Source organism: Mycteria americana, chromosome 1 (assembly GCF_035582795.1).
Source record: "Mycteria americana isolate JAX WOST 10 ecotype Jacksonville Zoo and Gardens chromosome 1, USCA_MyAme_1.0, whole genome shotgun sequence".
NCBI lineage: Eukaryota > Metazoa > Chordata > Aves > Ciconiiformes > Ciconiidae > Mycteria > Mycteria americana.
This window is the reverse complement of record NC_134365.1, coordinates 148859565-148884876: the sequence shown is the minus strand read 5'-3', so window position 1 is coordinate 148884876 and position 25312 is coordinate 148859565. Positions and strand designations below refer to the sequence as shown.

The window sequence follows — 25312 nt, the reverse complement described above, 5'->3', positions numbered from 1 at the left end:
TATTTTTCTGGGGGTTTACTTGGCACATAGCTTAAAAATGAGGTATTAAACAGAACTGCTGAGTGAAGATGTCTGTCATGGACAAGCGTCTGTGAAACTGCTAGTACAAACACGCACCTCACTGCAGTGCCTCCCACTACGCTACTGTCTCTGAGAGCCATGACCTTTCAGCGATCCAGCTTTGTCCCTAATATGCTGCAATACCTTCAGAATGGTCTGTTAGGAGGATAAATGAGTTTAATGAGTAGTTCCATTCTGGGAGACTGCCCCTGCCAGTATATTCTGGGTTGTGTGGTTCATTTCTTAAACTATAATATTCCCTAGGAAAAAGAAGGACAATTCCTGGCTGCAGGGTGGATACCAAAAGGTGGTTTTCCTAAATAATAAATTAGGTCAGTCTTTAAATAAGTCATCTCCTTCTCCCTGGATAAATATTTACTCCTTCCAAACTAATATTAGGTTTATGTGTCTCCCAACAACTTTGTTCTGTTCTGGTTTTCATTAAGAGTTCTGGAGTCAGTCATGACAGAAATCTACTAGATAGCTTCAGGGGATTAAAAAAAAGAAACACCAAAAGAACAAAAAACCCCCTTGGGCTTGTAGTTTTCAATAGAACCAGCCTCTGTTAACTCAGCAGCTAGGCACAGCACACATTTTAATGTAAGTTATTTCCCCAACAAAAATAACCACTGGAACAAACTAAAAACAAGAATCTCCAAATGGAACTTAACCACTGCAAGGCAGGAGTTTGCATTTTCAAAAACAACTGATGATTTATTAGAAATTGAATATTAGAGAGGCCCTATCCTTCCAAAGCCCAGGGCTCCAAAACGCTGGTATGTCAAAAGCAGGGAGAAAAGCATTATTTCCAGGGCACAAGGCCTTGCTATGTATGGCATTGTGACCTGGGCTCAGGACAGAACCCAGAGAACAGGTGTCAAACTATTAGAAAAGGGCAACAGGGATAAACTTAGAAGGAATAATTAAAGGGAGGGCTATTCCACAGCAAGCAGTGAATTTTAAAGATGCCTGATGGCAGACAGATCACCGTTTTCAGCAGTTTGATGTTTTTCTGGTTTAAAACAATTTTTGTTTCAAACTACTGTTCCCTAATGATTTTAGAATTTAAAAGTGTTTCATCCAGAATGAACAACAGCTTCAAGGTTTTCAGTGATCAAATTGTGGGAAAAAAAAGATCACTTTGAGTCCATAAAAAAGTATTTGATTTCATTTTGAGCTTTTAAAATGATCTAAAGGTAAATCAAAGAAAAATTCCTTTTCACTTACCTCTGCTTGGTTTTCTTGGCATACAAAACAAAGCCCAGAGAGTAGCTCAACTGCTTCCATGAGAGCAAACATGAGAGGAAGAGAATGGCTATTTAACCACGAGGGAAATCCTTGGACAAGACCAAGTAGGTATAAAACTGTCCATGAAAAACTAAGGCTGGAAAGAATGTGACTTCTAAGGACCAGAGAAAGGTACAGTAGGGCACCCTTCTCATAGCAGTAGTCTGGACAAGCAGCACAGGCACTTTAAGGCGGAGTGTGATGCAGTCACGAAGCAGGCTATTTGACAGGTAGCAGGGACAGGGCATCATGAGCCAGTTTCACTTCAGCCACGCAGTAACATAGTTTCTGAAAATGAAGACCCTGACACTGTAGTGAACCCTACGCAGCCCTGTGCTTCTACTGGCAGGTAAGTTTCTGTCCCCACTGAGCTGGGTAAGGCACTGACACCTATGTCTTTCCAGTGCCTAAGCAAGTGTCCTTATTTTCAATATGCTGAGCACCAGCAATTTGAGAAAGCACCATCATACGGTCAGCTAAAAGAGCACATAGGAGCTTATCATCAGGTATTGCTGTAATTCACAGCTCCCCCCTCTATAGAAGAAAGGCTAACAACAGCCAGAGGAATGGAAATTTGACCTTGTACCCTTGACTTTTAGGACAAACAACAGAATTTTCTAATCTCTATATATTCTTTCTTAATGTTGGCAACTGTAAGAGCAAATAGGCCTGGTATCAGTAAGCCTTACACACAACAAAAGCCAAGCAACAGCAACACAAGTCAGGTTAAGTTCTCAGAGGCTTTTATGATGAGAGTTTTGAATGCAGGGTCTCTTGTTCTGGACCAAGTACAAAGCTGTACTTGTTTATCCTTTCTGCCATAGAGTGTGTGCTTGGCTGAAGCAGAACAATCAGCTTGAGGAAACATTCCTAAAAAAAAATAAATGGGTTTCATTTTTTTATTATTCAAAAAACGGGGAGAAAAACAAACATGAAATTTCAGTATACGCCCGAGAGTTTTTTTCCAAGAACACTTGTATTTGTTATTAGGTCAGTAAGTATGCTTTGCTGGCCACATCAAAGCTCTTTAATTTATCTGTGATCAACCTGGGGTAAGCTTGTAAGAAAATACCTTTTTTTTTTTTCCATCAGCCAAAAAGAGCAAGCAGGAAAAAAAAAATCCTAGACATCAAACTAATCAAATTATACATGTTTTTGGTCTCTAGCAGCTCCTTAAAAGTAATTTTGGAGTACAAAGCGGTCTGCTTTAAAATTAGAAATATTTGCCTTTTTTTTTTTCCTTTCAGGAAAGTGTCACTGCTTTATCCCAAACTCACTGAAGTCACTGAGGTTTTTTGCAGTGATTTCCGTGTGCTTTGGAACACGTCTCTGGTGCGTTCAGATTTCTGACAAGCAAAAGGCTCCGAACTAACCCCTACACTTCTATGCTACCATGGGTGGGAATGGGTTTGATTCTCACTGTGCTCAGAATATCTTGCACAATGTTTAACACTGCAAATTTCCCCCTATATTAATAGCGGATTTGCGTGAAAACTAAAGGCAAAATATAGTCCTTAGCGGGTAGTGAAAAACAGAGTATGGTGCTAAAGTAATAAAGCAACATGTAATCTATGGTCTGAAAATGACAGATTAATTTTATTTACTGTAATTGTTCACATTACTTCTGATTCTTACACCTTTACCATGCAAAAAGACGGAACTAATTTTGCATCCATTAGAAATAATGGGACTTGTGCTATTTAGTCCAAGTAGGAGAAGACCCTAGATTCTTGTGATGCTATTCATAATTTGGGTTGTCAAAAATGAATTAACATTTAAATGAAGAACTTTGCTTGGTAAACTGAATAGATAACGTACAACTGTGTACAAGGAAAATCTAACCAAATCTTGAACTTGTGGTATACTGTGAATGACAAGGATAATACTGGGTTTCTATATCATGGGTTGATTTAATTAAGTAAGAAAGAGAAGGATGAGAAGTGACCTGATCAAAATTTCTTAACAGCTACTTGGGGCACGGCTTTCTGAGAGAGGTGATCAGGCAAGGAAAGAACAAGATTCATTCACTGGCTAAGAACTAAGATTCACTGGCTAAGAACTAAATCTAAACAAAGTTCAGATGGAAAATGATGTGCAAATTTTTCATTGTAGCAGCAGGACGATTTCAAAAGGGATGTGGTGGATTTGCATTCAGATGAAATCTTTAAGGCAAGATTTTGTGCATCAAACAGCAACTTGATGCAGAAATCTTTTAAAGAAGTTGTGTCCTGTGCCATGAAGACAACATAATTATCGGACAACAATTATCTTGGTATCACTAACTGTATTCTATTTTCCATGGTGCAATGACTTTAAATTTTTTAGGCTTTGATCAAAGCGTAAGTTTTTGTACCTGGAGTGTGCACCAATGCTAGCAACACCGTGTCCAGGCATGGAGGTCCTAAAACTACAAGTGAATGACCTTATTTCTAGTGATAGATCAGAAATAGGAAGCTGCTAATTTGTAGTAGAATGTCTTTCAAAATTCAGTTTTCTCACACCTTTTTTCCTCTCTTAATTAGGAATGCAATAGTGAAATTAGGCATTTGTAGATTGTGATTCTTAGAATTACTGGGATGCCTCTGTAATCTGAAAGGTTAGAGCAGCTTTCTTTCAAAACACCTGCCGTGTTATTACTGGAATTAGTGCTTTTCTACAGCAATTCACACCCTAATCACTTCCCATCTGAGGAATGTCTGACTATCACTGTTATTCCTCAAAAGCTGTAATGAGATTGAAGCACAGTGTGAAAACAAAACTTTTACAGATAGTTGGAATACTTCCATTTTCTGTTTGTTTGTTTGGCGTCTTCCCCCCACCCCCCCAAGAGAAAGCAATTAAGTACTCTTTGGAAGAAAGAGGCTTTACTCATCACTCTCACCTGTTGAGTAAGGATCTCTCTATTTGAGGCATGCTACACAGCCCTCCTTAAAGAAAACATGCACCTCATCCCTTCTGACAAGTCTGCTCAGGTTGTGTTTATAGAATAAACTTACAGCTTCTTACCCTGAAGAAACACCAAACCCCTTTTTTGTTCATCATCGCATGGTCGGAAATAAACAATGGGGTGATAGCAGTAAGTGTGACAACAGGATGATTGAGTAATTTTTTTTTCTTCAGTAGTGCACTAAATTAGATTTTGTCCACTTGTTATATTGGTAATGCTCCAAAATTGGCAGAAAGGTGCTGGGGCAACAACTCAGCTGGGATGGACCAAAACAGCTGAACTGAATAGGTTCAAATAAGCAGACTGTCTAGTAGTCTTTGCAGTTTGAAGCAGGCTTCAGTCCCAAACACTAGACATCAGAAAATTTACCATTTCACTTTGCATAAGTGATAGCAGAGGTTTTTGAAGTTTGTCTTATTTTTTACGTGCAAGCATTTTTCTAGCGAAGTACAAATCCAGCACTTTAAGCCTACTGACAATAAGCTTGTTTTTACCTTTCACGGAACGTATGTGTAATGCCTCCCGCATCTCCTGGGATTTGTAGATGCAGGTGGAAAACTACTGCTGGGTGCATTTCAGGTCCAAGAGCACATAGGCAGCCTGTCAGAGCTGGGGAAGGGAACAGACTCCAACACTGCTGAGTCCTAGCATTCACTCCTATACCTGAATTACTATAGTCCAAAGCTCTTCTATAGGCCTGGTAGGAAAGATGTCCTTAATTTTTAAAGTTTAAATCTTATACACGTGGCTCATTTTTCTGGGTCAGTGAATAACATGCATACGACATTCTGCAAAATAAAACTGCTCCTTCTTTTCCCATCTTGTTTATAAACTTGCCCTTCTTCCCCCCCCCCCCCCCCCGAACAAAACAGAAGGAGAAAACTGAAGGCTTTGAAAGAGGCAAAAAGATGTGTCACTATGACCAAAAGAATCTAAAGAAAGTCACACTGGTGTAAATTTTCCATTTCTGTAATTCTTCACAAAACAGTATCTATCAGCTCTTTAGCAATCTCTCTTTCCCTTCTACATAAAGCAGAACATTTGTATTGCTCGAAATGGCCTAATGTTTACAAAATTATTATAGAGGTACAGAAGACAGCATGGGAATGGGCAGGGTCTTAGAAGTACATCACCTTTTCAGACATTTCCCCATTTTATGGAGGATACCATTCTGCAGAGATGTAAATGTTACTGAAAACAGAAAAGCATTTAAAATGCCTATATATCTGACAGGGGAATGCTTCCTGTAGCATCATCAAAGTCTTTGCCAAAAAGACTTTAGCACTGACTGTTTATAAATTTCAACTTCTTAATTATGCATGACCATAAATAGCATTTTGGTATCCCAGTTTATATAAGAAAACCTGTGTACTGTTCAGGAAATGTAAGAAGATCTCCCAAGTAATTTTTAAAAGGATACCATAAAGGGTTAACCTAACATCTTTCTTTCGGCAGTAGATCTGAGTGGACTCAGATACACCCACAGCTTTTGAAAGCCTATGTTTCTTGGGTGAGAGTGGTGGCAGAGGTACATGGGCAGAAAGGCTCCATCCACTGGCAACAGAAGGCTGACATTAGAGGGTTCCCTTGGCACCGTGCTGGCGCAGGGCTGGGGACAGCCTGGGTCTGGACTTCTGGCTTGCTGCTGGGTTTCCTAGCTTCAATCACCCTTGACAGGAAAAGCAAAGTCTCTCCGGTGAGAAATGTGAAGCATGACAACTGTTAGAAAAACAGGAGATGCACTAACAAAATTACAGGAGTTTTGACAAAATTGGGCCTATAATGGAGCACCGGTGCTGATGAGCAGCTTAATGATACATGCAGCACGACGAGAAGAGCTGCTTCTGAGAGAGCACATCCCTGGTTTGTATAAAGCAATGGAATAGCAGTAATTAGGCTTAAAACTTGATAATATTTAGGCTAAAATTTATAACAAAATTTGATATTTACAACAAAGTCAAACAAGCAGTTGATGGGCCCGTTAGTATGATTCAATTTTCTTACCATAGGTACAAAGGTAAAATACTTTCCTGCTAAGACCACCTTTACACACATCCACATCCACCCTCCTGGTGAGACATATTCATTTCACCTTATTTCAGCTGTCCAGATGTGAGGGATCTCATCTGCTCTACTTCCCAGATGTCTCCACAGCACATGGCAAGGGGGAAGAGGGCAATTCTGGCGGGTGATTCTTCGCAGCAGAAGATGGACGGGACAAACAGCTCTCTGGAGATGCCCATCGTTCTGCCTAGGCTAGTGAGGAGGTCTAAGAGTTTGACGGGACTGGATGCCTAATATCCAAATAGCTGAAGTGAAGCAAGACAAATCTCATGCTGCTCTAGATGGTTTCAGAGAACACTGAGCAACTTCAGCAGTTTAAAGGAAGTTTGGTTGGTGGATACAGAGGGTAATTAATGCCTTACTCTCACCCTTTCTGGGAATCCCAGCTTTCCCTCTGATCAGATGTTCCTGTGGAAGTCCTTCTGCTGCACAGAATCACAAAGTCAGAATGGTTTAGGCTGGAAGGGACCTTCAAAGATCACCTAGTCCAACCCCACCTGCCATGGGCAGGGACATCTTTCACTAGATCAGGTTGCTCAGAGCCCCATCCAACCTGACCTTGAACACTTCCAATGACGGGGCATCCACAACTTCCCTGGGCAACCTGTTCCAGTGTCTCATCACCCTCATTGTAAAGAGTTTCTTCTTAATGTGCAATCTAAATCTTTGAGTTTAAAACCATTGCATAGTCCAGTCCTAGGGAAGGTAAATGAACACAGAATTGGGCTTAATGTTTCCCTTGCTTATCAGCACTTCCTCCAAACAAGTTTTCCAAAAACACACTCTCCGTTTTTAGTCTGATGACATAAGTGATCCTAATGTCTAGGTGGTTGCAGAACTCCTCATTACCTACAGTAAAAACCTGCAAGACTGTTGCGTGAGAAAAGTTTCTCATCTTCTGCAATATTTTCAGAATAAACCTGCTAGAGACAGTTTCACTATTACCCTTTTTTGCTTTGAAGTCTTTTTTTTATTTGACCTTTGGAACAAATATTTCACAGGATTATTTGTAGCTAAGGAACACGATAGAGAACTTGGAATAGTCTGTCTTTCTGCCCATAATTTGTTACTGTACATACATTTTTATTCTGTGTTCTTCCTTTCCTTCTAAATTCTTCCACCTCTACCAGCTGGCAACTGCTACTGTGAAGTAACATTTTTTCAGTAAAGAGGCATTTCTGAAAGTGGTTATTTCTGTACATGGCACCTCCAGATGTTTTGCTTTGTCTTAACTAAATGGCCACCTTTTTTCTGGGGTGCTTGACAATTCCCCTTTAAAATCTTTTCTATTTCAGAGTTTCTCTGAGAATCGTGGGAGAAGTAGAGTAATTATAATCCATTTACCACAGTATTGTGGGGACTACTTAGGTCCTTACAGATGGTAGATGCAGATTTCTTTCTAACTGTGACTGTAGTTTTTCCACAACTTATTTGTTACTCCATTTAAAGAGATTTTGAAATCAGATCACTAATAACCCAAAAATCCAAGGAAAAAAATAAAAAAATCAACCTTTTCCACATAAGACATCTGCTTTGAAAATCCCTGAAACGAGAAAATCAAGACACTGAACTCCCATTCAGTTTTAAATGGAAGCAAATCACAACAAAGACCTCTTTTAAAAGTCCCAGTTCAAACCTCAAAAACCCTGTGAGATAAATCATGCCATTCCCATTTTGTAGACTGTGACTTCGATGCACAGAAAGGGTTGTGTAACTTGCTCAAGACCCTGTTGAAGACCTTAGTGGAGATCTGCTGACTCCCCTTAGTGTGTTTAAGATTCAACGCTGTCCTCTTTCCCAAAATGCTTGAAGGCCTTTCAGCATTTCAACAAGACACTAAACCAAACAAGAAAAGAAAAAAGGGGGGAGGAGGGAACATGAGTCTAGCGTAGATGGGATATTTAACAGTGCTCTGGATGAACAGGAAGGATATGGTAAGCACATCTTCATTCACCGATGTCCTTAAAGCCCTGACCTGGGGAGGATATAGCTTGCCTTGGGACTACTGACTTTCTCTTACAGGTGACGCTGCAGGGAGAGTTCATGTGCTTGTGAAGCAAAACTAGTCTGTCACGATACAGAAAACTGTCCATCAAAAAAAGAAATCAATGGCTGCATGTAAATCAAAACCGTCACAGAGCCCCAGTCTCCTCCCAGGGCTCATTTCAAGGCCCAGTTATAAGCACTAACAGTTCAATTTTCTAGCTTTAGAGGTCAGAACCACATTTGTCTTTTGACCTATTTTTTAATTTATCTTAACATTGGTCTTATCTTAAGCGGCCTTCTAATAATCAAATTTTGCCTATTTTTCTCCAATTGTCTCTCCCATAGCTGACCTCTACAGTACTAACTACAAAGCCATCAGTTTGTCAGTCTTGCAGACACAATGTTTTGTCCACAGCAGCTGTTAAGAAGCACTCTTTTTCTGAAAACATGCAAGCAGAAAATAAACTCAAGAATGCTGATGCAAAAAATAACTTGTTTTGGCAACTTCAAGTGTTTTGTGTGCGTATATCTGCAAGGTGTTGGTAGCAAAGCTAATTTCTACTTCATCCTAAATATTGTAGAAGAATAACCAAAACAAAACACAAAACCCCAAAATACCAGTGCTTGCCAAGTGGGAAAAAAAACCAAAACACACTGGTAGAAGAAAAATATTTGCTCCCCAGCGTCTAAAATTATTATGGGCATTAGAGAGCATTTAGGAAAACACCTTTTAAAAAACCACTGAAGTGTTATTTTAATAACTTGAAACGGGAGACATAGTGACTGCTACTGATACATGAAGTCTGGCTCTGTTCTTCCCTTCCCTAGCAGGCTGAATTAAGGACCACCTGTACTACCCTTGCAGTCTGATCTCTTTGTCAACCATCAGCCATCTCTGTGCCAGGAGAGCTCAAAGCACAACTTCAGAAGTAAAGCACCTCCCCTGGAAACATAAAATCAGGACCAAAAGTTTGAGCTGGCCAAAGCATAATCCCAGGTGATGGTGAAAAGACTGGATTTCCACATTCTTGGCTATTGTGTGTTGCCTGCTTTCAGTACCATGAAAACACTGTGGTTATTTCGGCCATCAGTTTCTGGACTCTTTGGAGGCCGGTGGAAAAATACCTACCTCTGCTTTTGTAATGGCTACCCATTTGGTGGCTGTTCACTGTCTATTATTCAGAGGTTTCTTGATATACTGCACAGCTATGCAAAATTAGATGGCTGTCCCAGCATACAAACTGCTAACTTGCTAAGTGTGAAGCCACACTTTCTCTTGACAAAACAGCAAAACTGTCACTCTGACCACTTTCTCCTTGTACCCACCCTGTTGTAAAGCAAACCAACTGATGTTTACAAAATGCCCTCTGCTCCTTTACAGAGAAACAGCTATGGCTCCGCTCATATACATTTTAAGACTTACTAAGCTCCCAGTCATCTTTTTAATACTTCCTCAGTCCAAGGACTGAACATTTGACAGTGCTATCTACACCTGTAAACATTTTAACCTCAATATTTCTCCTTGATTAGAACATGTATGTAAACCAGGCTCACATAGTCCTCCAAGGTGCAAAATAGTCTTGAAACTCATGTTGGAGACATTTGAACCAACTTCTGTACAGCCAGCTTTCCTCTCAAAGCAGTATGACTATAATGAAGCATTACATGCATCACAGACTAGCTAACAAGCCTTGCTGAGCAGCTTGGAGACACTGATCTGAGTAATGCTGAGTTGGGCTCTGCTTATACTGACACACCAGCCTGCCGCAGTGCAAACACAGACCTCCTTGCTGGGCAGCCTGAAAGTGCCTTTGAGTTCCCTACACAGATCACCAGGGATTGCCCTTACGACAGGGACAGATGCAGGCAGCCATCAAGTATGAAAGCCAGTGAAGTTTAAGGCCATGGGAGGTGATCCCATACATCATACGGAGGGCGTCAGATTGACCAAAGGAAGGTCTGACTTGCAAAAAAGGTCTTATTTTAGAAAGCCAGGGGAAAACTCATGGCTCAAAGAGAGTTCTCCTACTGACTTCAAGCAGGGTAAACATTACTCTGGAACATGAACTGCCTATGCTGCTGTGGCACTGACAGGTTACTTTTTTGAAGGTTTGGAAAACTCCTAAGAATGTTGTGCTCCCTTCCTAAGAATTAAAAAGCAGTTTTTTCACTTCATTTAAGTTCTCAGTAAAAATGGATTCAGATGGCAGAAATATGGTAGAAGGATAAAAACTTGCAGTAGCACTTGTTTACACCTGCTTCACTTGAATATCTTAAGCCTAAATCCAGCTTGTTTAATTTGCTTTTCAACCCTGAATCATGAGTCTTCTGGTAATTTGATCTGTGCTGATGTGGTAAATCACACCTATTATATACATGTCTCTAAAAAAAAAAAAAGGTGTTTTGACAGGCTTCTGTTTTTTACAATTTACTTCCTCATCCAAAGTTATTTAGGAAACACTGCTGCATTAACTGCCAGTAACAAGAATCATGGTTTACCATTTATTTGGTCACAGTTAAACTAAAATAACCCCCGAAAATTAAGCGTAGTCATGCAATTTGCATCTGCATTTACTGGACATTCTTACTGGCTTTTTCAGTCAAAGGACAATAAATTAGAGCAGGGTGCAGGATCCCAAACTGCCACCAGCTGTGCTCCATCCACAAACAGAAAACTGTTAGTCATGTGAATTTGGCCGTGTCTGAGCTGACAAGCCCAGCTAAGAGACAGCACAGCAGTAATGGCCCATATTGCTTCCAGAGCAGCAAGCACCTCTGCATGGTGCTCTGAAGGTGTCTAGATATACCCGTTGGGACAACCCTGCTTCATGCTGCATGTGTGCCATATAAACACACTTTTTACAGCTGAGAGTTTTAAGGACTGGCATTCATGTAACCAACTGCATAGGAAGTCACACCAAAAAAAAAAAAATCTCTCCTTTTCTGGGCTTTGCTTCTTATTTGAGTTATACTTGGGCAAAAAGAGGAACGGACTAAGCTTTCTATATACACTGTGTACTGCATACCACCTCAGCGCTCCCACTAAATATGTACAGGTGTGTAGCACAGTAATAAAAGTTACAGAGAACACTGACTGGGGACCCTTCTTCTGCAGATGGTATTTTCATATTGTGTATGACCTCTGTGGAATGAACTGCTGTGGAATCTAACTGGAACTAATGAGTTACAAAAGCAGGTCAGAAAAGTTAGACATGGATGAGGAGACATCCCACAGAAGTGCTGGACATCTGGATGTATATTCAGTAACTGGAAAAGTAAGAACTCTGCTCCTAAATGATCAGCAATCGGGTTTGCATGTAGTTTGAATACTGCTCGACTACCTGAGGCAATGCACCGTTGGTCTTAACCACATCTGTAGATGTGGTTGTGTTTCTAAACTTTCTTCCAATGGTAAAGAGTAAAGAACAAGTATTGTCTTTTTCTTGCCTAAAACTTTTTGGTAGGATGCAGCACCACCAACTCAGAAAGCACCAATGCTTTCTGTAAATGTGGATAGTGATTAAAAAGCAAAACAAAAAAAAACAAACCCCAAAACCTTTCTAGAAGTTGCTGAAGGGAATGTTATTATGACTAAGAGGCTGGATTCACTGCACAAAACAGCTATTTCTAGTGATAAAGCATAAAGGTTAAACAACTGAGGACAAGATTGCCAGATGCAAAATAGGAAATTTCCAATTTAGGAGCAGCAGAGGAAGAACATGAATTAATATGCAAGGACCAAATTAGCAATATAAAATCCTCCAAGCCAAACCAAATGCCATTGAAAATAAACTCAGGAACTCTCCTCCTTCTCTTCTGCTCCCTGCATTCCAAGGAGGATTGAATTTAGAATAACCATGGGGAATTTTAGAGAAAGGTTACACTAAAATGCTGAACAAAGGCTTTAAAAGGTAGAGACTCTGTATGTGCTTAAAAGACACTACTTCTGTCTTTATTGTCCTAGATTCTTCTTCAGTACTTCTGTCTGAAAAAGGAGTAAATGTTTTGGACTTAAGTTTTCTCAAGAGTTTTATCTTCAGTGAGATTGGTAATGATTCTCTAACAGTTTTGAAACTGGGGTAGTAACTGATAATTTCTACCTGGCATATTAACTGGAAGAAAAACCAAACACAAAAACCCCACCAAAATAAAAACCACATCAACAACCAAACACTTGGCAAATACAGAAAATCCACTGGTTGTTGACTTTTCATCCTAGACTACATTTCAGTGCTAGCTTCGTTAGCTTTATGTATAGTGATACACTGTCAGGCTGGGGATCCTATGCTGCAATATTCTTTGGCAGATGGGTCTTACAGGTCTTACACACATTTTTCTGGCATGAGCTGGCAGACGTCCCACTCCAGGAAGAAAAGCTATTTCACTGCTAATAAGTCAGGTTTGTTATATAACATGGTAGGACTTAAAAAATAGAGTCCACTGTGGTATTCCTCAAATTGAGGGGATATCGTGGATTGTTCAGTCCATGACAAGGGCTGTATGGACTTTAAATTGGACTCCTGGAAAATGGGTGTGGCAGATTAAACATCAGCACCACTGGACTGATGGTTGGCTCAGCTGCGGTACAGCTTTTCTGTTAAACTTCCATTTGGAAAGCTCCCACAGGATCTGACAGAAATAGGAGCTCCCACACACAACCATGATCCCATCACAAAAAGCACACAGACACAGGGAACTGCACTGAAAATAAATGAGACATATGTAAGAAAAAACCTAATAGGAGACAGTACATTTAAGCCTGAACAATCAGGAAGAGCACAGTATCAAATGCTTCAATCAGATGAACAGAACTTGGGACTTTCAAGATAGCAAACAGTGGCATGACATCTTATGGTGCTACACCTCTTATACGGCTACATGGTATGTCTGCATGTGCCTGTGCTCCCATGTGGACAGGCACTAAAATTCCAGCACAGAAATTGGCAACGAAGGGTAAATCAGTGATACTCAAAATTAGCAGAATAATTTCACCACTGATCCTTCTGATTCCATCCCTGATCACCTAGCAATATCCCTTGCAGGTTTTAACATCTGATCCTACTGGACATAAAACATAATCCCAACAGCGATATGTGATATTTGTGAGACACCTGACAGTGAAGCCCCACTTTCACTCTTGTAACAGCCATAATTATGTCAAACACACAGTTGCCCTCTGCATTTTAAGAGACACAACTTGCAAAGTGCTTTTAGTTGACCTAATATTTAGGTACATCCAGACAAACAGAAGAAAGCAGAATTAGGAACTTTCCACCTTACGTTTCAACACTCCTCCCCAAAAGCTGCATGTGAGGTTAAAGAGCAAATAACATCCCAAAATACCAAGATTCCTCACATTATGTGGGCAGTCTGAAAAACTCCACAGAAATACAAATGTAATCAGTTATTCAAAGAGGATAATTATTTATTGATAACAACTCATCTCTTACATTGTTTCTCAGCACTGAGATAAATGATATACATACATGTCACATATATGAACAATATGTTCATGGCTAATGCTGAAGGCAGAGTGTGGCAGGAGATGAGACAGTGGATACTGGGTTACTCCCTTCACCTGACAGGTGAACATACTTGCATCTGTGATTCCAAAGCATAGTTCTTAAATAAATCATTAAATATATTGAGCAGGACAGGCTACTCTTCTACAGTCCAAAAATCATATGGAACATTAATGGGAATTAAAATCTATCCCCTCTGAGTTTACTAATGGGATTGATCTTACCTGAACTTAGCTGTATCTAGTCATCTAGCAAGCCATCTAGTCAGCAAGTCATATAGTTCAGCTTCACCTATGTCATCACTGGAGAGAGGTAAGGACCTCCTGATTCAAACTAACCTAAGGTAAGTGCCTCAAATAAACTGGAATGATTCCCCCCTCCCCCCGAACTGTTCAATGCTCTCCACTGATTGTGGCACAAGTGTAGAGGACTTGGTCAGATTGGACACGTACCTTTTAGCTAAAAGCAATGTGAAATAAATCTCACCTCATATCCCAGAAAGAATCTGACAAAACTCATTCAGGAAATACCATTGTCAGGTGAGAGAGAATCTAATTAGCACTTGAGAGGGTTTCCTGCCAGCCAGCTACAATCAGAGTCTCACTACTGTTTACAGGGAAGACAACTAATGGCATATGCAGAAGAGTTAAGATGCAAATCAACCTGTCTATCAATCAGAAGACAGGCACTGCTATCCAAGCATCTCTGATAAAATATGAACATATGATAATGAAGGAAGGAAGATCAAAATGCTCTCAAGTGTGCAGAAAAAAACAATATATGTCTTCATTCCGGTAAACTGTATAAAATCAAGCTTTTGCTTCACAGCTTTGCAGGTGTACAACAAAGAGGGAAGCATAGCAAGGGGAAGCTGACAATGAAAACATGGGAATTCTAAAAAGGGAGAAAAAGAAAACATAGAAAGCATCTGAACCCCCAAATATAAGTGTGGGCCCACACAAAAATAATGCACTAACTACAAGATCAGACTTAGCTGGATTAGATTTGATTTCTTATAATCTACTTTAGCACAAAATAGATTACGTCTCTCTAATGCACTTATTGAACTTCCTGCATCTTTAAGGGTTTGGCTGCTAAATCTGCCTGCTAAAATTTGTCCACTGGCATCTCTTCTGAGGCATCTTACTCCATGTCTAGATTTTGAGAGATCGTGAACATGCCCACAGCTGTTCAGCACTTTGTGTGTTGGCCTCAATATTATGGGAGATTTCACAACAACTTGCCCAACAACTTGTTAGTGGACAAACAAAATCAGCTAACATAACCAAAACAGGCATATTCAGGTTGTTACTGGAAGGCAGGAAGGTGAACAGACAAGGGGCAAGCATATAGGTATATATGGCTGTGCAACTTAGAAAAAGCCTAGCAAGCCTAAGATAACATACAAAGGTAAAGAGCTATGGTTACAAATGCTGTCACTTCATAATGGACTTTCCCTTTCGCTCTCAAAGGTCAAAACTAAAACCTCCATCAAAATTACAGAAATATCAAATATTCTGCAATAGTGTTCACACCCTCAGTGTTAATATAACAGCAGCACAGATATATAAGAACTGGAGTGCAGTTGTCAGTCAAACATTTAAACTCTTCCTTGAAGTAGGTCAGTATTTCCAGGCAACCAGAACATAAAAACAAAACAAGTGACCTCCATGCCTATTATAACAAATCTCCAGCAGAGTCTGGGTTTATGAAATGACTGGGCATGATGCAAATGTTGGCCACTGCACTGGAGAGACCAGCCTATTTGTCACTCCAGAGAAATTGTGATCAGGCAAGAATAAAATTGTTATAAAATAGCAGAGGAGATGGCGGATGTTTCCCTCCCCTAAAATGCATACCTTGCCCCTGAAAATGCATGCCTTGCCAGTTCAAGACTGTCCTTTGACCATACAACATGGCCTTAAGGATGTAGGCTGACCACGGCAGAGGTCTTCACCTGCAACACTCTTGAAACAGAATAAAACATTGCTCCTGTTGGAGCAAAGAACTAGGTGGTAGTTTGCCAGCTCATAAGGGTTAGATATCCTCAGCAGTCCACAGGACAGAACACCCTATTAGCTGGGTAGCTAGCAGCTTTCTATGGACAGGCTGTGTAGCTGTATCCTAGAAATAGTAAAAGAGAGAAAGTTGTTCCTCTCAGCTTACATCGTGCATGCACTGAAAGTGCACTCTTAGTTTGAACTCCCCTCGTTCCCACTTCCCAGACACGCAGCAAAGATTAAACCAACTCATTCAGAAACATGCACGTCATCTTCCTCAAACTAAATCTAAGGCTTGCTTTATAAAATCTTTCAGAATCAAAGATATATTTGTAGATGTACATTTCCTCAGTTGAGCTCAATATTAGGGCCATTCAAGCTCCTGGAACCGGATGTCACTGTTAGGCCCTCTCCCCTCCACACCACCACAAGCACGTACCTAGGAAAACCTATAAGCTAGCGTATTTCACACATTTGCGTTGCGGCTGCATTTTGCGTGTGGGTCAACTTTGTGCTTGACATACATCGGAGGAAGCTACTGCCCATACCTACGCAAAGTTATCAGTAAGAGGTCAGTGTCCTGGCTTTTAGCATCAGGTCAGCTCCTCACTTTATGATTATGCCATTCACTGAAATGCACTCTCCCTGGCCTAGTGTGTGGAGAATCCCACTGTCTTGCTTCCAGATCCTGGTGAGACAAGGTCAGGCAGAGTGTATTGCTGCAGGGTAGCAGCAGGGTTCGGATCGTGTTTCTGCTGCAGATCTCTTCTGGGTACAAACATGACGGGCCACTAACATAGTTCTATTAGTGCCGGCTACCAAGTGAAAACACTGAGGCTGAAGGTAAGCTGTGGAAACTGGTTCGCCTCCCCAGCTATGTGAATTGAAACAAACTGTTGTGCTTTTCATGAACTTAATTGCTCTCAATATACGTGGTTGCTAAAACCAAGCCTGCACAGTGTAAATCCTGCAAATTGGGCATAACCCTGAAGCCGTGCATTTGGCTTGCCAGCTGCGTTGCCCTTATATGTATACCACAAAAGGTCCACATACCCAAAAGACCTAGTGTTGCAGGGGGAGAGGAGAGGCACCTCTTAGACTGCTCTTGGGCAGAGCAACTACCCTGCAAATAGGGAACATGCTGGATTACACGGCAAGGGAAGATTTGGCACTCAAGCTTCTCCTGCTGCTGCATCAAGGTAGGCAGCCTTTCCATCCATAACGGTTGTGTAAACCTGGATGAGGCGTCTGAGTAAGTCCTGCCCAGTGGCAGGGAGCCTCCTTCTTTCTTTATTTTCATCTTCCTTATCAGCCAATATTAGTCAGAAGGAGGAGGGAAAACCACAAGAAGCTGTTTAAGCCTTCTTCATTCCCTGGAGTCCTCCAACACTCCCATGGTAAAATTAAGGCCTCCCAGACAGAGCTTGAGAGCACTACTCTAGTAAGTACTTCTGGAGGACTGGTCTGCTAGTGGGAGGAATGCTCTGGCTAAGTTATGCCATGCTAGCTAACAAGCAGCTCCATAAAACATTGATCTATAGCATGGTTGTCAGGGTTTTCAGTTCTGGTTTTCAGTTCTGTTGACTAGACATGTGGAAGGTGGAATCTGGAATCACAGTATCAGGCAGAGTTCAACAATACATGCTATTCTTTCCTCTTGTATAATTTCTTTGGAAGCGTACTCTGACAGAATCAAGCAGATCTGTTATTCTTCTTTCGGCCACCTCTAGCAATAATAATGGTCTCAAGATAATACCGACACATGAGAGCAAGTAGATCTGTGTACAAGGTAGGCACTTATACTTCTGGGCTGTGGTCTGCTTAACACAAGCTACAGTGTCTCTCCAGAGTGCAGCATGCATCTGCAAAAATTAATTTGGGGACATCACTAGGTCTTTCAGTGGAGATTAACAGTATCTTCTTTGGCAGTTAGCCAGAGGCATGTGAAACAGCCTACAACTGCTCTCATGACATCCTATACAAATGAAAGAACTTAGTAATAAGAGGGAAGCATTTTTCTTTTCCAGTAGTGAAGCTCAAGCACTTAGAAAATTTGCCCTACATGAATAGCAAATAAACTGCGTACATATAGTTGGATAGACCGATGGGTTCTCCTGTGCATTGCAGCTGGCTACATCTCAGAAGATTAGCACAGAGATCCCTTCCTACTAGGATAAACTCTACTACCGAATGAAATCGCTCCCTCTCAGTCTAACAGAAGAACCTCCGCTACATCTCCCAGTGAGTTTACTCACTGTCAGCCTGGCCCAAACTGAAGTGAAGGACAAAGACACAGTAACGTGAACAGAGCCACACCTCTCTGAAACTCAAGGAGGGAACACTGACTTCACCAACAGATTCAGACCACTACTTTCTGCTTTCAGCTTCCTGTGCACTAAGCTCACTCACAGAGGAAACTGAGTAATCCCAGGTAGTTTCCTTTTGAATCACATCTAGTGACATTTGTGTTCTGGAAGGGATGAGACAAGCTTATTTCTTCTGGTGAGAAATGTCTTACCCTGCCAGCACGTTTTGGGACAAGAAGCTACTCTGGTCTATTCAGGTAGTAGTGGGAGAGAATCACAACCCAACTCCCCAGAGACTGGTGTTGCCAGCAAAATAAGGCACCTAAGAAGTGAAGTGGTTGCCAGGCAAGTCATCATGTGGCTATTTTAGAGGCCATGAGTGGGATCTGCTGTGCCCTTGTGAGGATTTGGTAACACTGCTGTATCTTTTTTCTCCAAGGCTGGAATTGCTTTCACTGGCAGGTTGGCAGAAGGGAGGAAGAAGGGAGCATATTTTGGAAACTATATGAAACACATCAAAATGTTTGATGCCCACATTGAACTCTCTTCTCTCCTCCTCTTGAGTTCTGCAGAAAGAAATTAACATTTAATGTAAAACAGCCTGCTTTGATAGCTGCCTGAGTGCCCCATTAAACATTTTCCACACCTCAGGGGAGACAAATATCCGGTCATAAATTCCAATTTGTCATGGATTTTCTAAGTCACAGGTTGACAGAAGAAGCAGTTACCACTCTCTGATCAGTATGCAGAGACCATTACATTCTTTAGCAATACTCTTCAATGGACACAGCAAGAATTGGAGAGTAGATTTAAAAAGCAAAGCCCTTTGGTTTTGAACATAAGGCTCCTAGAAAATTGTTAGTAGAGATTATTTCACCAACACAGCACTGAGTCGGTAACAAAATGTAATTCCCTGCTGGATGAGTGCCATTATTTGTTGTGATTGTAGTTATCAGTATTCATCTTCTATTTACATACCATGTAAATGTATACCATACTTTGTAACAGCACACCGAAAACAAAGCCCCTGCTTAGAAGAGTTTTAACACTTCTGCTCCAGTGACAAATTTAGTTCTATCAAGTATTTAACAGCGGCAGCAATGTGTGCATCCTGCAATTATTTGGAGCAAGTATTTACATGTGCAATCCACAACTCCAGCCAGAGCTGGTGAGCGCTGGAGGACAGTAACTGCAAAGAAAAAATCACCCTCCCATCCTCCAAGTCGAAGATAATAACACAGAAAAGTAACTAGCCAAACAAGATTGCACCATTAAGACTGCAAATTTGTAATCTCCAGTCTTCACCCTCCATCCCTGAGTGATGGAAATGAGGAAGAGGAACAAAAAGAGGAGACTAAGATGATCACAGATTTGCAAAGGTTATGCACACAAAACAATTTTCTGCAGGCTGGGCTCTAATGCCTTTGTAACTTCCCTCCATTTAAACCAACTAAGAGTTTTGGCTGTGATCCAGCATTCCTAACTTAAGCACCTGCACTGAATCTAAATTCTAGATGACCTGTGAAACTGCCCTCCTAAAGTAAGTGCCTAATTTCCTCTATATTGCCAAATAGGAGAGGTGCCCTTAAAGGCCTCCGGAGAGAGGCCCTATTAACTCCTCTTTGCTAAGAAACCTTCCCTCTTTACCTATCAAGACCCTGACTGCTCTTACAGGCAGACCCGCAAACTCCATCACAGAGCAACACAAGTCTGCAGTTCTCCAGCGTGTTTCATTCCTCGACATACGCTGCCAATTCAAACTCAACAGCTTCTTTCAATTTATTCAAAGAATCAGGTCTTTTCCCTTTCCACCATCTGACTCTAGAAAGCAATATCTTTTGAGGGACTCTCCAAAACACCCAGAATTTCTAAACGAAAGCTGTTTTCTTTCTGCGAAAACAAGCTGCATCTCTCTTCAGCTTTTTACTTTAGGTTGGATCATCCTTTGCTGTTCTATCGTCTGGTAAGTGTTGCCAACTATGAGCCACTGAGTCACTGATTCAGCAGTGGCTGTATGAGAATGGGTCATCTGAGTCCACACCACTGGGCAGGCGGGAGGAAGAAGGCCTAGTCTGCGCACCAGCTGTCAAGCAGTCAGCGTTGCAGGAGAACAGTCTTTTCCCCCACATCAGATTACTGACATGATCTGCCTGCATAGGCTGCTCCAGAGGACCTCGCAGTGGACGCTGCTTGCATGCTGTTGAACCTCCTCCTGATGAGCTTGCCTGAGTAGCAGTGGGCTCTGTCTACCCTTGCTTTCTCTCTGTCCTGTAGATGTTGCATCATTAATTGCTGCTTGTATCTAACAGGGGACAGGTACTTCAGCAGCCAGGAAAAAGCACGTGGAGGATATATGACAGAACACACAGGATCTGACTTGAATCTTTACTTGGTCACTAAACAGTATATAACATGAGATAGAGGGCTTTTCCCTGCTACTGTGAAGCAAAAGTCCCTGTCTCAAGTTGTTGACTGTTATAATTTGCTGTCATTTGCTGTAGCCTGTGTTTGAACGCTGTAGTCCACATTTGAGGTGGCTCTCCTGCAGCTGCGTGGGAAGCTGGCGGGAAAGGGAGCCCATCACGGCGCAGAGGAGTACCCTGGCACTTGGACACATCCTGTCTCGCAGAAGGCCTCTTTCAGTGCTACGAAGTACTGACCAGCAAGAGAAGAGTCACTGCTATCTGGCAGCCCTAGGGGACCACATGACTGCAGCTATGTTCATTAACCTGCCCTACGCACAGAAGCATCTCTATCACGGACAGCATTTGCATCAAAGTCTGCCTCCACGACACCACAAGGAAGTGGCAGAGCAGGGGAGAGAGAGGGAGAGAGTCTGCTTTGGTCAAAAGGTGGTAAAACTGATTAAGTGATCAGCATAAAACGGATGTGGAGAGAAAAGCTGTCATTTATTACTTCCTTAAGTGACATTTATGATTCAACATTTTTCCAGAAACAAAGTCACATCCAATTGCTTGCCTTTCTCCCGGCATGACACCTTTCTGAGAAAACAGCTTTTCTGAACTCATGCCCAGCAACTTTCATGACCTTGATACAAATCTCTCAATCTTGGTTCCCCGTCACTCGAGTTAGTGAGAATCTTAGTTTTTATCTCCAAACATAGCAAGTTTCTAGTCCCATCTCACTCACTGGGGCTGGGGGACATTCAAAAAGGTGACTTGGTGAAGTTTAAAAAAGGCTAAAAAGGAAGAAAATTGGGCAGATTAAAAACATATAAGCAAATTATTTTAACCTCCTGTTTTGCTTTTCTTTTTTAACTGGGGGAGGGAAGCTTTTCCTAGGGACTGCTGGAAGGTGGAAATAGGTAAACTGCTACTGGGGACTAGGCTTCTGCAGAGGGCTGTAAGGACGCATCATTCAGCCCTGCTCCCAGGCAGAAAGCTGTGCCTCAACAGGTGACGGAGTTCCTAAACTTCCACGTTCGCTGCCCCAGAGGGATTAGGCTGACATGCACCTTTGATGCAAATGCAAAGGCAAACTACTCCCAAATTAATCTGTGTAAGTGTCTCTCAACAGTAATCCAAACTCTGCAGTAAAAGGAACAATTCTGACTTTTACTCTGGCACAGCATAAGCAGTACAAATGGCAGTGCACTTTGCTGGGACTCCCAAAAGAGCAGAAGTTATATTAATGCCAAAGGTACACCTTTTCTCATAGTCAGGTCTACTTTTTCGGCAGCAGAGAGTGATATGGAAAATTGCAGGGGGGAGAAGCATTCCAAAATTAATATTCCAGTACTGGTATTCGTTAGTATTTTGAACAGCTTCTGCAACAGGTACTTCTTTCTTTTCAGTGGAGGAGACATGAGAGCTTATTTCTAAACTAATTTTGTTTGGTAAAGGCTAGATTAACCATCCTTATTTTTTATAATTTTTTACTAAAATTTACTATGCTACTTAACTGCAAGAATAGTCCCTTACTAGCCCTCCTGCCACCCATCTCCCTCAACACCAGAAGTGTTCAGAGTTAAGGACAACTACAGGCAAGCAAGGTGCTAGACACAGCCTCAAGTTAGCGATGCCTACGTGTCTGATTTGGCTAGGTTATTTTTGGTTTAGTTCACAGAAATAAGCCCATTTTACTTGTGCTCCCATGCATGCATATCTACTTATGGGGGAATATCCCAGGGTGAGATTTCTTGTGCGGTATGAGTTTGTGAAATAACAAGCTGAGTCTGCTGATGTTGAAAACACAGCCTATTCTGAATTCTTTTTAGCATTTTTTTTTCACATGCCTTTCTTGCAATAGGAGAGTTGCTCTCTGCCTCGGTGCTTACGTCAGCCCAGTGGACCCCTCCCAGACAGCCTGTGGAATCAGAGTGTAAGCTTCTTGGCACGTGTTTTGTTTCTGTTAGACTTAGAAGCATCAGAAAGAGAACTAAAACCTGCTCCCTTGGAAAATATGTTCTTCTCTCAGTCCCCAGAAAACCTTAGCCTTAGCTACTATGAGATGACTATGTGGCACTGAGAAAAAAGCAAAACAAAAATTCTGTAAAGCTGGATTCTGAGCACATAAATGTTGGTGCAAAAGTCATTTCAGTCTGACTTACGGATACCAAGGCTGTGGTCTAAATGTATAGCCCAGATCATTAAAAAAAAATAAAAATCTGAAGGAGATAAATGACCTAACGCTCCATCCATGAGCTTTGGGAAACAGTGAAGTCACAGGGAATGATGCCACTTGAGACAATAAGTAAAAAGCATTCGCTTAAAAGTAAATGTTCAATGGAAACACTGCCTCATTCTTTAGAAAAGCAAACATAGCTCAGGCTCACTAATTCTCATGTCATGAAACCTCACAGACCTAACTCAAATGCAGAAGCCTCAGGCCTTCCTTCACTCAGTGAAGATTTAATAGATTAGTTGAGTGAGGTCTCATATTGCTAAAACCAAATTAATGCCTGAAACTATACACTGGTATAACCGACCGCTTACACCGGGAAGTGTTCGCGTAAAGGCTTGCAAATCAAACACTGCTTGTGATGCTTACATTCACTTTGCCATGCACTGTCTTCCTTTAAAGCATAAAACACCAACAAGCCCGGAGCGTATGTGCAGACCTATAAAAAATGTTGCTTACTCGTAAATCAGTGATTTACTGCGGGACCCCACCGATCAGAGCGGATTCACTTTCACCTGAAGGTGCAGGACTGTAGGAACTCCTGCAGTTCAGAGTGAAGAGATGGCAGACACCAGCTCCAGGGGCAACTGGGAGTTTCTTCGTGCTTGGAGTGGAAACGAAACCGCTCCACAACGGACCTGCTCGCTGCCCTGCTTCCACACCTCCACTCGCCCAAGCCCCTGTGCCCGGCAGGGCCCCAGCACCGGCTGCCACCACAGCGCTCCCCGTCCCCGGCGCCCACCCCGCCTCACCTGCTGTACACCAGGCACTCCATGTGGTTGATCTCGTTGTCGGAGCGGTAGCGGCTGTAATCCTCCCACAGGTCCTTGATGGCAGTGACCGCCAAGATGAAGAGCACGGGGGCCAAGGCCAGCTCCGGCTGGAAGGCGTTGACGGCCGGCACGAAGTTGAGGAGCGCGATGAACACGAAGTAGACGTTGGCCAGGCGGTGGAACTGCTCGAAGAGGTTCTTGGGCAGGAAGGAGAGCGCCGTGTACTTGGTGGTCTTGAGGCGGTTGCTAGCCAGGACCGTCCTCTTGGACTTCTCCACCTCGGCCTCAGGTAACAGCAAGTTGGAGCGCACCAGCCGCGTCTTACTCTCCTTCTTCTTCCTCCGCCTCCTCTTCCTCTGCCTCTCCTTCCCCTCCGGCAGCACCTGGGGCGCTCCCTCTCCTCCTGCCGTGCCCTGGGACATCGCTGCCGCCCTCCCAGCCGCCCTGGCCCCAGCAGCGCGGGCAGCTCCCACCGCCAGGCACGGCCCTAAGTTATCATCCTCCGCCGCCCGCCACGGCTCTCCTTTCCTCTTCCCCTCCGGGGGGGGAGGAGGGCTCTCTCAAACCCTCTCCTAACCGCTCTGCCGGGACCTCGCTCGCTTTCTCCTCCTCCTCCTCGACCGGGGAGGGGACGTGGGCAGGCGGCGAGCCGAGCCCTCCTCCCGCGGGCCTCGCCCTGTCCCGCTGGCGGGCCGGGCCCCGGGCCGGCCCAGGGCGCGGGGGATGCGGCGGCCGCCGTCCTGCACGCCATGGCGGGGCCGCTGGCGGGGCGCGGAGCGCGGGCGGGGGCGGGGGCGGCGGGGGCCGCGGGCGGGAAACGGAGCGCGGCGCTTCCGCGCGCAGCCGGCCCTAACGGCCGGGCAGCGGCGGCCTCGGGTGCGGGCCCCCCGCCCCGGGGTAGAGACCCGCGGGTGGCATTTTATCGGCTGCTTTTGACTTTGCGTTACATGTGGGGAGGAGGAGGAGGAGGTTTGGGTGTAGAAAGAAAAAATTTCCACAGAAGTGCTCGCAGCTCTGCACCGGCCTTGATCCAAGGTCCCTGAGGAGCGGCCGGCAGGAGTTTTTATCAGCTGACTCATTTCAAAATACTCCACTTTCTGACTGGAACCATTTGCCACGATTATTCCCGTCTCTGCGGTTAGCACGGGCGATGCAGCGCGACGTATCCTGGCTCCCTGCTTCTGCCTGGTGCGCCGGTTCGGTCGGTGGTGGACATGGCACTTGGGACAACCCCAAAGGTGGCAACCAAAAAATGAGGTTTCTGATGGAAAGCGTGAGGTGCCGCCAGCCCTGCACACATCCAGGCGGCAGGCGGTGTGCTATAACGTGTGTTTGGTTTTATGTGGATTTTTCTGTTCCCTTGTAGGTCTTTCCAGTGAGGGAAAGAAAAAGCTACCTCTTGCACTGAGGTTTGTGTTCTACACTTTCTGGAGAAAGATGTAGTTGCAGGTGAAGATGGAAAGCGTGCTAGATGGACTTAAAATGCAAAAGAGAATAACCCAGATGGAAAGACATAGTCTAAAGTCATGAGCAAATAAATGTATGCAGATGTTAAAGAGCAAATAACATGACAATAATGAACATTGTTGCTGCTGGACATGACATGAGACTTTGCAGCATCACTTTAGGTTGGGATTTAACAGCGCACCCTTTGAATATGCAATTCTGCAGGCGGCATAAAAGGCTGCCACAGGTCACTCCAGGCTGTGTCTAAACTGTAGGGCAG

General features: G+C 42.9%; 1 protein-coding gene across 1 annotated transcript in view; it reads right to left on the bottom strand.

The window, feature by feature from the left end:
• ATP10A (ATPase phospholipid transporting 10A (putative)) overlaps window positions 1–24349 on the bottom strand; it is a 120377-nt gene extending 96028 nt beyond the window's left edge. The window contains exon 1 of the mRNA XM_075523606.1: window positions 23566–24349. Within this exon, the coding sequence (XP_075379721.1) occupies window positions 23566–24008 (443 nt within the window). The 5' untranslated portion in view covers window positions 24009–24349. The remainder of the gene's footprint in view (window positions 1–23565) is intronic.
• Window positions 24350–25312: the final 963 nt, after the last annotated feature.